At 29.8% G+C, this 12,424-nt stretch overlaps 1 protein-coding gene across 1 annotated transcript in view; it reads right to left on the bottom strand.

Moving 5' to 3' along the window:
* ics (ras suppressor protein 1) overlaps window positions 1-11,816 on the bottom strand; it is a 37,425-nt gene extending 25,609 nt beyond the window's left edge. The window contains exon 1 of the mRNA XM_067283098.1: window positions 11,593-11,816. Within this exon, the coding sequence (XP_067139199.1) occupies window positions 11,593-11,749 (157 nt within the window). The 5' untranslated portion in view covers window positions 11,750-11,816. The remainder of the gene's footprint in view (window positions 1-11,592) is intronic.
* Window positions 11,817-12,424: the final 608 nt, after the last annotated feature.

The following is a 12,424-nucleotide window of genomic DNA, read 5'->3' as shown; positions in this document are numbered from 1 at the left end:
ACAATCCTCCTGAGGAATCCAGTTGATTCCTAAGATCTTGATTCCATTATCCTCTTGAAGCTTTACAGACTCAGAAGAGTCTCTTAATTCCTTAGGTATCTTCTCTAGTACCGATGGGTCATTTGAAGTCCACTTGCGTAACACAAATCCTCCTTTAGTCATCAGGGCCGTTAATTGGTCGACCAGCAACTGACACTCCTCGGTGCTTTGTGCACCTGATAACAGATCATCTACATAAAAATCTCTTATAATAGCCTTAGAAGCAAGGGGAAAATTGTCTCCCTCGTCATCCGCAAGTTGATGAAGCGTCCTTGTAGCCAGAAAGGGTGCGGGTGTTGTGCCGTAGGTAACTGTAACAAGTCTATATTCATGAATTGGATCACTAGCATCATTTCTCCAAAATACTCTCTGAAAATCTCTATCCTTTTCGTTAATCAATATTTGTCTAAACATTTTCATTATATCAGCAGTAATGACGATGGGAAAGGTTCTAAACCTCATCAAAATTGGGAATAACTCTTGTTGAATCCTAGGACCAACCATTAAAATGTCATTCAATGACACGCCTGAAGAAGATTTCGTCGATGCATTAAAGACCACACGTAACTTCGTTGTTGTGCTAGATTCCTTCATAACTGGATGATGCGGAATATAATAGGAAATACCGCTTGATCCTGACTGATCAACTAATTCCATATGGCCTAGCTCTATGTATTCTCGCATGAACTCCTTATACAACTCATATGTTTCTGGTGTTCGACTGAGCTTATACTCTAAAGCCTTAAATCGTTGTAACACCAACTCCTTAGTATAGCCCAAACACGAGGGGTTCTGTTTAAAGGGAAGTCTCACAACATAACGTCCACTCTTATCCCGGTAATGAGTATCTCGAAAATGATCTTCACATTCTTGGTCCAACTTAGACATTCGCCTTGCCTCCGGGACAGAGTCCAATGCCCAAAATTTCTCAACTAACTCCTTAGTGGTCAATTGAATATTATTCACAGAGAATATAGGTTGATTGATGGTATGGAGAAAGGCAGTTCCCGCAATAATCCAGCCGAGTTTGGTGCAAACAGCAAACGGCAGTGTCTCCTTTCTCCGTATTATATCTCCCTTTAGCATTGTAAAGAAAACATTAACACCCAATAGAATGTCAACTGGTCTTGTTTCAAAAAAGAATGGGTCGGCCAGAACTAGGTCATTAAAATTGTTCAGAAGATGTGGAGGGAGAGGTACATTAGGAACATCCGACGTTATTTTTTTAATCACGAATGCTTTTGTACTAAATTTCAAGTCTGAACTAAAATGGGGGGTAAAGGTCAACTCTATTTCACCAGAAGTCACAGCATGAAAAGATCCCAAGCAAGAAATCCGAACATTAGCACTGTTTTTCGTCAAACACAGTCTATTGATACAGTCTTCTGTTATAAAGGATGCCTCAGAACCGCTATCCAGTAAAGCTCGACAAGTTACGAAATTTCCAGATGAGTCGCTTACCTTGACTAGAGCAGTACAAAGTAAGACCTGTTTAGTTCCTTTAAGACCTACTCCGATAGTACTCGAAGGATCAAAAAGTCCAGCACAAGTAGTGGTAGTTGGACTCGATAAATCATATGGCGTCGATTGGGAGGGAGGAGCATCAGTCAAGGGTGGACTAAATGCCTTCCCACAATTCAGAGTTGAAGACACTTCAGAGTCTCTACTGATATGTAACATGGTATGATGTAATTTACCACATAGTCTGCATCTACTTAAGCTCATGCAGGTTTTAGCTTGGTGTCGAGCAGTAAGGCAATTAAAGCATAGTCTATTCCTTTTAACTACATCTATCCTCTTCTGAGTGCTCATCTGTGTGAACCTTGAACATTTCGATAAGGAGTGCTCATTCTTACAAAGAAAGCAAGTATTACTACCAGATACCAATGATGTCACTTTGGGATACGAACCACTTCTCGGTTCCTTAGGTGGCAACTTAATAACTTGAAGGGTTCTCGCATGATCCTTCAAGAAGGTAAGCAAGGTCTCTAGCGTGCCCAGCTCATCCTTCTTTAAGGTACGTTCCCACCAACTCCTAGTATTTTTATCGAATTTTTCCGTAATTAAATAAACTATTAGCACTTCAGAAAACCCGGTAATATCCTGGTCAAGCACACTCAACGATCGGACGCATTCATTTGTAATATCCACAGCTTGTAATATAGACTGAGATGAATCAGTGATACTCGGAATGGTTATTAATTTCTTGATCAAAGCATTTACCAGCTCACGTTTATTAGAAAACCGCTCGCGTAAGAGCTCCATTGCAGTTTCATAGTTAGAATCCAATATCGGAAGTGACTGTATAATTTTCAAAGCATAACCTCTACAAGATGATTTTAAATATTGTAATTTCTGACAATTCGACAGATTAGAATTATTGTCCACACTAGCCTTAAACAGGTCATGGAACGATAACCAGTCCTCAACATTTCCACTAAAGGTCGGAAGAGACAATTTCGGAAGTCTTACATCCGGTACCTGTGATTTTAAACTATCGGCATCACTTGTGGAATTAACTCGTTGTTTAGAGTTCTTCCGTTCTACCGTTAACCAAAGTTCGTCAATAGTCTCTTCAATAGATTGCTGTTCCTCTATATACATTTCAATTTCCTTATCGTTACATTGCGAAAAGACCTCGTGAAATACGTCATGTAATTCAACCCTAAGTTTCTTAATTTTAGTTTGGAACAGTTCTATTTGGGTATCGTCTGCGACCTCAACACCAGCACTTATCCTTTCCCTAAGCTTGGTAGTGTTGGACTTAAGGACTTTCTTTTTGGTCAACGCACACTTAAGACCCTCCATAACACCGGGTAATAATAAAAGGTCAACTCACTTGCTCGAGCGATTTAATCCTATCTCTGCGGAGTTAATCCAGAAAAGGGGAGTACCAATACTCGAAGGAGAAAGTTTCCAAAGTTTCCAATCCAGCAGAATATGCTACACGTCCATTACAGTATCCGCTGCACTCCGTTACAATCCGTTGCGATCCGTTGCCATCCGCCTCGACGGACCAAATGTTTACGACGAAAATGGACTGTATACAAGCACACACAATAATTGCACTATTAAAACAACTTTATTACTCACAACAATCCAAAACACTGCGATAATACTGCCCGGACTCCTCTCGAATCCGTTCCACAGCTCTCAGAAACAACCAAAAAACACGCGAAACGAAAGCGCCCTCTCACAACATTAAAGTTTAAAAAACAAAAATAAAAAATAATTTAAACACATAGTCCCATCTTAAGTTTGGATGTCCTTTGGGTGTCTTGATTCCCATGGATACCACATCATAATTCTCATGGACCATCTGTTGTCAGTCCTTCTTGCCAGATGTCCTGCCCATTGCCATTTGAGAGATTTAATTCTGTGGATCAAATCAGTTATCTGGATTATCTGCCTAATCCAAGCTATTCTTTTGAAATCTCTCTTGGTTATTCCTAGCATGCATTGCTCCGGTGACCTTTGGGCGACTTGAAGCTTTGCTGTTATTTCTTCCTTTAGTGTCCAAGTTTCACATCCATAAGTCATGACTGGTAGAATGCATTGATTGAAAGCTCTTTCCTTCAGGTGGATTGGCATTTTAGACCTTATGATCTCAGAATTTCGTCCAAATGTAGACCATGCTAGTTTAATCCTCCTGTTGATTTCTGGAACTAGTGAGCCAGATTTGGGTATTACTTGTTCCAGGTATATATATTCAACTACCATTTCTGGCGTGATGTCATTTATTATTATGTCTTGATTGTCTACCAGTTTATTGTACATGACTTTTGTTTTCACCAAGTTCATTTTAAGGCCAATTTCATTGCTAACTGTGTTTAAATTGTTGACTACTTCTTGTAGTTCTGCAGGATCTTTAGATATCAGGATGATATTGTCAGCAAATCTTAGATGGTTGAGGTGTTTTCCATCTATAGATATACCTTTGTCCTTCCAGTCTATTTTACAAAATACATTTTCTAGGGTTGCCATGAAGAGCTTAGGTGATATTGAGTCTCCTTGTCAAATGCCTTTGGTTGTGGGAAATTCTGGAGTGTCGTCATATATTTTCACTTTAGCTTTTGCTTCTCTGTATATGATGGCTAGAGTTTTTATGTATGGTTTGTCAATGCCTTAGTTGGTTGACCAAGTCAATAGCTCTTAGCTAATGAAAATCATTCTTGATTATGATAGGATGATAGGAGAACTACAGCAAAAAAATGAACACAAGAAACTGTCCAACAAAACTAAATATCTGTTATAACGCAGACAGGAAATGAAAGCAAGTACTAATACACAGAGAATAGAATAGAATAAAATTATGTATGTATTTAAATTAAATTTTATGTATATTATTACAAACAAAAGAAAGTATATATATTATTTGATTTTATTGTTTTAATTTAATATATGTCTACTATTTAAAAATAAAAGTAATAAAGCCTGATAAAAATGTTAGATATTTCAGGCTGAAAAAATTTCTTGCACCAGAGTAGCAATTTACTTTGGTGTAGTCATTGTCATTGCCCATGTTCAAAACATAAGGACATGTACAGAACATTTGTTATAAAAAAAAATCTGAAGAACAAGAATATGTTATATCCACAGATAAATCTCATTGATTGAGATAGCAAGATGCACAGTGCCTTTATTTTCACAAATTACAATACAAAGGCATAGTTTATTTTAAAATCACAGATTGATATAAAATAGAGTTTTCAGCAATTTCTATTTTTTCTATTCATCTGTGTCATATCTCATCATGCTTAAGAACAAAAATGCACTCTCTCAATTGATCTAAAATTACAAATGTTAAAAAGAAATATGAAATTTATTTAGGATATAAATAAGGGAAAGCCTAGTTTCTTATAAATTGTAAGATTATATGCAAATATGATGCAATTATATACTTTCAAACTTCAAAATTTTAAATTTACTATTAAAGTATTGAAAATTTAATAAATTGCAGTTATTTATACATAATAAATTAAAAATATATAAGACATAGTAATTCGTATTTCGTTAGATTCTAACTACAGTAAGACCCTGCTTAACGCAGGGGATGCGTCCCTACACGACAAAGCACTAAACGAAACAGCATTAAACGAGGTCATTTTAACAGAGTAGATCAGGAGAGGGGAATACACAACCAAAAATAAAAAATTTTACTTTAATTTTAAGTTATTTTTATATTAATTTGTATAATTAATATATGTTAAATAACATAAACATATGCACACAGAAATCTAAAGTTTATTTTTTGTGATGAAGGTCCTGACTTTTCTGAAAATTCTTATTTTTTTGCAATAAAGTTGTGAAGTTTCATTTATTGCTTTTTTCTTTCCTTAAAGAAATGCCGGTAGCAAAAGCAAAACGAGGCATTCAAAATGCCTCATTTTGCTTTTGCATTCCTTTTAAAATCTGGATCAATCACTACAATTTGATCAATGATTTCAGTTATTGTTACCAAACTTTTACTAAGGAAATCTGTAGAGAAATTTTTTGGCTTCTTTGTTTTCAGAATCTCTATTTTTCAGTTCTACATGAATTCCTTGTTCTGCCAGTTCTTGAAGGTTGTCATTGGTAAAGCTCTCACCAGAAACCTGCTGTAACTCCTGAATATCCTGTTTGTCTACATATCTTAGTCCTGCTGTATCGATTAGGTTGACAACTTGGTCAACTTAGTGATACAGTGGTAGTTGAGAATTCTTGGATACGTTCAGCCATAACTTCTTTCACACTTCGTTCATGCATTTATCAGTTAATTCTTGCCAAGCAAAGCTGATATTGCCTATGGCATCCATGGTGTTATATTTTTTTCCAAAAATTGCACCAAACAAACATAGATTTAAAAAAATACACCTTTTTGTGACCTTTTTCTGATTGGTTCATGTTCGTAAATAATTATATTATATACGAATCAATGAAATGCTGCGATAATTTAAATCAGCATAAATTTTGAGCTTTTTTTTAGGCTTCCAGCAGACTAAGTTATATCAAAACAGAGTTAAGCAAGGCAGCATTAAGCAGGGTCTTACTGTACTATATTAGAAATTATTTTAAGTAATATAAAGAAAACTTTAAGATGATTATATGATATATCATATAATCAATCAATTTTGTGACTTGAACATTAATTACTCAATTATTTCTTTTGATGATTTTATCATATAGTTTTTCTGGGAGGGAAAAACTATAATAAATAAATCAAAAAGTTCAATGGTTTAAAAAAAACCTATCTTAAAATTTAACTTTTTGTTTAAATTAAGTTCTGTTTATAATGATGATAATGATACTAAAATTAAATAAAAAAATTAACTTTTATCTGATTTGTGTCCAATATACAAGAACTTTCTGCACCGTTTATTTTTTAATATGCATAACTTATCAATTATTTGAACAAATCATTAGTTGACTTCAATGGTACATTTTAAATAAAATTGTAGTTTCTTTCTTTCTTTTAAGTTTTTTAAGTTCATTGTTGTAATATTTCTGAAATTTCGCAATGTTTAAAATTGTATAAACAACAATATTCTATAAATTCTTTTAAGAAACCAAAATGAAAATTTTGAATCACCACCACATTAGCATTTTAAAAATAATTTGTTCCTTATATTATTTTCTTCATAAAAATATATTTCTGCACATATAAGAACATGCTCATGGATGGTGCCAAAATTGGCACTATATTCTACCAGATAGTTAACACACTACTTTAAAAGTCATTTTTATTGAAATTATTATTATTATCCTTATCTTTTTACTTTTATAATAATAATGGTCACCACAGAGATGTCACTGAATAAATATTGTATCAATACATTTACATTACATTTACAGTATATTGACACAGCAATACAATGCTCTCATAAGCCAAAACAAGCTGGCACGTATGTACTTGCTCAAAGTAAGCTTTTATAAATGAAGCAGGACAAGTGTTTCAAAAATGTGAAAACAAGTGATTTTCACACATAAGGGTCTCTTATTTTCAGTGAAATTTAAAAAATCATGCAACTTCTGGTCCAAACTGGAAATTTCATGTGGTTAATCAGGGTCTCCAGCCTCAAAGCTTTCCATATATGGTCTTGATTCCATTCTTGAGATGAACAAAGGGCAGACAAACAGATGGACAACAGTGGAAATGTATGTTTGCAATTTGAAAATTTCAGCCCAAAAAGACTATAAACTGTATTTTCTATTTATTCATTTCATTGTTTAAATATTATATAAAAGGCATTTCCATATTTTTGCTTATAAAATGATTACCATGGGTGAAATTGTCAGTGAAATAATATACAAAACATAAATTCTAATATAAAAACTATATATTAATATGTCTTATCTAAAGAAAGAAATCAAGATCAAGACAGAAAAAAATATTTTGACTTGGATGGAATACAAACTCATATTTTTGATAATATGCTAGATGCTCTGACTAACTACCTGTTAAAAGAAATTGTTAACTTTTTAATATGCATAACTTAGCTGTAATAACTGAAACGGCTGAAATAATTAAATACCTTCTTATCTCTAAGTGTTAACCCATCATGTTATAGGTTTCATTTATCAAGAATGAGTCATTGGTAAATGAAAGATCTCCATTTTCCTCCATCTCTGGTAATTTCTATTACTGTACTATAATTGAGAAAACCAGCTTTTCTTTCAAAGACTGCAGCCAGGTTCTTGGACTGCCACAAAATCTGTTGCCCTCAGATTTACCATTTGATTCAGCAATGTAAATCTATGAGATTGGTATGTAAAGGATGTGTATGCATCATATGATTTGCATTTTGTGGATAAGTTCAAGAATATGCCAATCTACTATGGCCATTTAATACAGAATTTAATGTGTTTTGTTTACTCTAAAGCTATTCTATTCCATTCCAAATGCTTTGAACTTTTGTTTTACTCGTTGATTTAATTATCAAATTTCCAAACCATATATTGCAGTTTTGATATAATATTACAATACAGAGTATATGGTGAATAAATAGTAATATAATCTATAATAATAGTTTTGAATAGTTTTAAATCTTTGAAAAAGCAATATATGTTCAAATATTGTTCGTTTTACTCATTTTGGTCCAAACAATACTAATTCTATATTTGTTTTTATGGTTTTTAGATTTATATAATAATGTTTTCTAAATAAATATGTTTACATGACCTTGTTATTATCTCTCTTACTTACCACATAGATATATAATGGACATTTTGATTTCACAATCTTAAAAAGCCTATTGATGCTAACTATTCTAAAAAGTCTATTGAGTAAGTATGAAACAGAATGCATATATCATTTAAATACCTAAAATAATTATATATACATATTTATTTATTTAGTAGTATCTAATGTACAATATTTTACAATAAAATCTTATCATAATGACAAAGGCTTTTAGTTTCCAGTTAAAAATCTATTAAGCTGTTAATTTGACAAAATCATGAAAACGCATTTATTATTAATTTCTAATTTGGTTTTTTTCTTCTAATTAGAATATACCATTTTAATTTTAAGAAAAAAAATTACAAATGAACATTAACCTAAACATTTAATAGCTGTAATTGGCAAGATTCAATTAGTTTTTGAGATAAAATCGATAAAATTTTTAAATTTTATTGATATTCAGTAATAATGAATATAATTGAATATTGAATATGTTTTTGAATATATTTATTTAACAGATAATCAATACATAAATATAAAGGCAAAGCAAATTTGTATTGACACAATGGCACATTACATGTGTAATGAAGCAAAAAATATTAATAGTCAAGCTGTGAATAAATAGAAAAACTGTAATATTTCATACAAAAAGAAAAAAGTAACCAATTGATTTCACTGCAGTTATTTACAAAACTTTGTTTTATTAAGCTTTCATTAATGCATTTTCAATAAGTCAATTAATTAAAGCTAATCAGTTAAAATTATGCAAGTTTTTATGGTAGTAACATTTAATGAATTATTGATAAATATTAAAAAATGTTGTAATTTTCAGAAAAAACCAGTAATTGAAGTTCAATTACTGGTTAAAAAGGTTTTGTTAGTGATTATTTACTCACCCCAGTAAGTTTGAGAAGAAGACTGTTATAATATAAACAATGTAATTTTTCTTTGAATTTTATGATAAATTTTTGGAATTAAATAAAGTATTATCAATATATTTTGCTGCTAAACTGATGCATATACCGTATTTTACGGACTATAAGACGCACTTTTTTCTTCGAAAAATTGCCTCCAAAATTCAGGTGTGTCTTATAGTCTGTAGCGTCTTATAGGTATTTTTTTAAAAAAAATTGCTTAAAAATTAAGATGCGTCTTATAGTCCGTAAAATACAGTATATGTTGTAAATGTTTCTGGTTGATTTAGACATGAATCAGCTAAAGTTAATTCTTAAAAGTTCTGGACAAAAATGCTACTTCTTTCAAGTAATAAGCCTAAAGTTTTAGTACTATATTTTCAATAAAATTAAATATTTAATAATTTTTATTTTAAAAAATCTTGAATCTACATTATATTCAACTTTTAAAATATCAATAGATGGATTTCAATCATATCTTTAAAATATGAGTTTGAAACTAGTTTAGAATTAATAAACAACTGAATTTATTAATTTACACAAGTTAGTAAGAAATATAAATTCACATATTTCTTCAATTTTATTCATGAGTATTAATTAATCTTTTATATAAAAGTAACTGATTTACACTTTTACATAGTAAATTAATTGGGAAATATTAAGAATTAATTTACATAAAAGTTAACTATTTAACATTAACTTTCTTTTATAGTTATAATGTTACATAATCATTTTTATTAAAGTAAACCCAATACTTTGAATCTTAATAAATCAAGAACTGGTTATGAATCAGCCTAAACTCCAGCAATATGTTTAATAAACAAATGAATTTTTTCAATCTCTTAATGATCATCATCAGATTACAATTCTTCAAATTCTTCAATCACTTAAATTCAAATAACAATTTGAACAATTCAAACTAAGAATATTCTGATCCATTTGAAAAATATCAAAATAAATATCATAAAATATAACAAATTAAAGCGTAAATCTTTAGACCAGGTTATTATAATTACGCCATTATTAATCTAAATAAAATCTTCCAACCACTTGCTAGAGAATTTGTAACTCTTATATTTATGTTTCTCTTTCTGTGTTTTATTTTTATACTTTTCAAATGGTTTAGAATATTTTTAAATTTTAAACTAACCAATTGTTTTAAAAACTTTTAAATTTAAGCAATTCAAATTTAAAAGTTTTAAAGTACTTTTCAAGTAAAATATCATTTCTAACTAGAGTCAATTTTATTTTAATTTTGTATATTTCTATTTACTATAAACTTTAATCTACATTTATACTGTACAATAAAAAAATGAATTGGTTAATGATGTTTAATACATTAAATTTTTATCTTCGTATTTAGATAATGGATAATTTATTCATTATAATAATTTTTCTTTAAATATAGACTTAGTTTAACCAAATGAATTTAAAAAATTTCTATTTTGAATCTGTCTCCAGAATAAACAAACATTATAAAATCGAAAGCCTAATTACTATTTATAAATAATAGTGAATTAATGCCAAATAAAATATTCACTTAGATAATACCGAAATTAATTTCTAATCATTACGATAAACTTCAATTATGAAATAAATTTAAAAAATGGCATTTATTAATTTATTTTTGATTGTCTGAGTTAAATATTATCTTCATTAAATAACAAAAAAAATCAATATTAACTTTTTAAATTATTTAAATTAATTTAAAAAATATTTCAGTTTTTTTTTTATTGTCATACTTCTCTAATCATTGTAATTAGGTAAGAATTTCACTACGTAGTTCAATTCTAGGCCAATAAAAACTGCTAAATATCACTTTTAGAGGTATTTAAAGTAAAAAAATAAATAAGAGCCTATTTATTTATAACATTAATTCTGATTAAAACCATCATATTTATAGAACTCTACTAGGAATATTTTAAAATTATTTTAGTAGAATTAACAATAATAATTTTACTTAATTAAACAGATAATATTTAGATGTTGTTATTTACAATTTTATACTTTTTATATTTTCAATAATTGATAAGGTTGTAGAGTTATTGCATTTATATTTTGACTAAATAGAAAAATATTTATAAAAAATTAATATGTAAGGGTATATTTTGCAATTTAACATTACTAAAATTTATATTTGGAAACAGAAATTTCCTCAAATTATTATTATTCAAGTCATCTCAAAGTACTGAAAACAACAGCAGTTACAGTTTACGTAATAATACTTTTTAAAACACCTGTAAATAAAATTTAATCAATTTCATTCGGATAACTTTGCCGATAACAATCGAAATAAACGATTAATCAAAGTGAAAACACTTCGATTCGAACCTTGGCGGGTTCATAAATAAGCAGGTGCATGTGTGAGAAGGGGAGCAACACCTCTGCTCGGCGTCATGCGCTAAACCGGTCCAAGAAAAAAAAGAAAAAAAACAACATTCCTAATTTGGTAAGTGGTATATTATTACAGCGAGTACTCACGGAGTCCTGGTATCTCTTCCAACGAATTAATTCCTTTGTCGACCAGATCGATCTCGGGATTATTATGCTCTTTGGCATCGTCCAATACCTTCTTTACCTTCGACATTCTATTGTTGAAGTCCAGAAAGTTACAGGAAGTGTCACTTGACTTTTCCATGGCGCATGCACTTAATCCACACTCCCTTCCGTTCCGATAGCGAACACAGCTAAAAGTCTATGACGTCACACACGCCTATTTTGTGGTCTACGATGTTGACGTCACGTAAATTTTTTCCATCTGTGGGAAGAAGATGAATATAAAAATGATAAAATCCGTTGAAAAAGTATATAAGACGTTTTAATATATAATAAAAGTGTAATTTCTAAATGGTATATTTATATATTTGCAGTGTTTTGTTTTTCGTTCTTAGAAAAAAAAAAACGACTAATAATAGTAAATAAGTATTTTCTTCAACTGCAATATGTTTATAACTTTAATTATAAATATTTTAATTTTGTTATGGTAATGACAAGAAACAAATTAAATTTATATATAATTAAACAGATAAACTGTAATAAAATTTAAAGGAATGAAATAATTTAATCCTTTGAGATTTTATTAATTAATTTGTAGTTGTTTAACTAAATATATACATTTAATTGTGTAATGTTTATTGATATTTTTTTAAAAGAAATAATTTGAAATTAATTTTAAAAGTTTATAGACAATTTTAATTGTCTATAAACTTTTAAATGATTTTTTAAAAAATGATTTAAATTTGTCTTTTAGATTTTATAAATTTAAATTTATAAAATCTAAATGATTTTTTAAAAAAATCATTTAGATTTTATG

This window comes from Centruroides vittatus, unplaced genomic scaffold (assembly GCF_030686945.1).
Source record: "Centruroides vittatus isolate TY-2023 unplaced genomic scaffold, ASM3068694v2 contig_976, whole genome shotgun sequence".
Classification (NCBI taxonomy): Eukaryota; Metazoa; Arthropoda; class Arachnida; order Scorpiones; family Buthidae; genus Centruroides; species Centruroides vittatus.
This window is presented reverse-complemented; position numbering and strand designations above follow the sequence as displayed.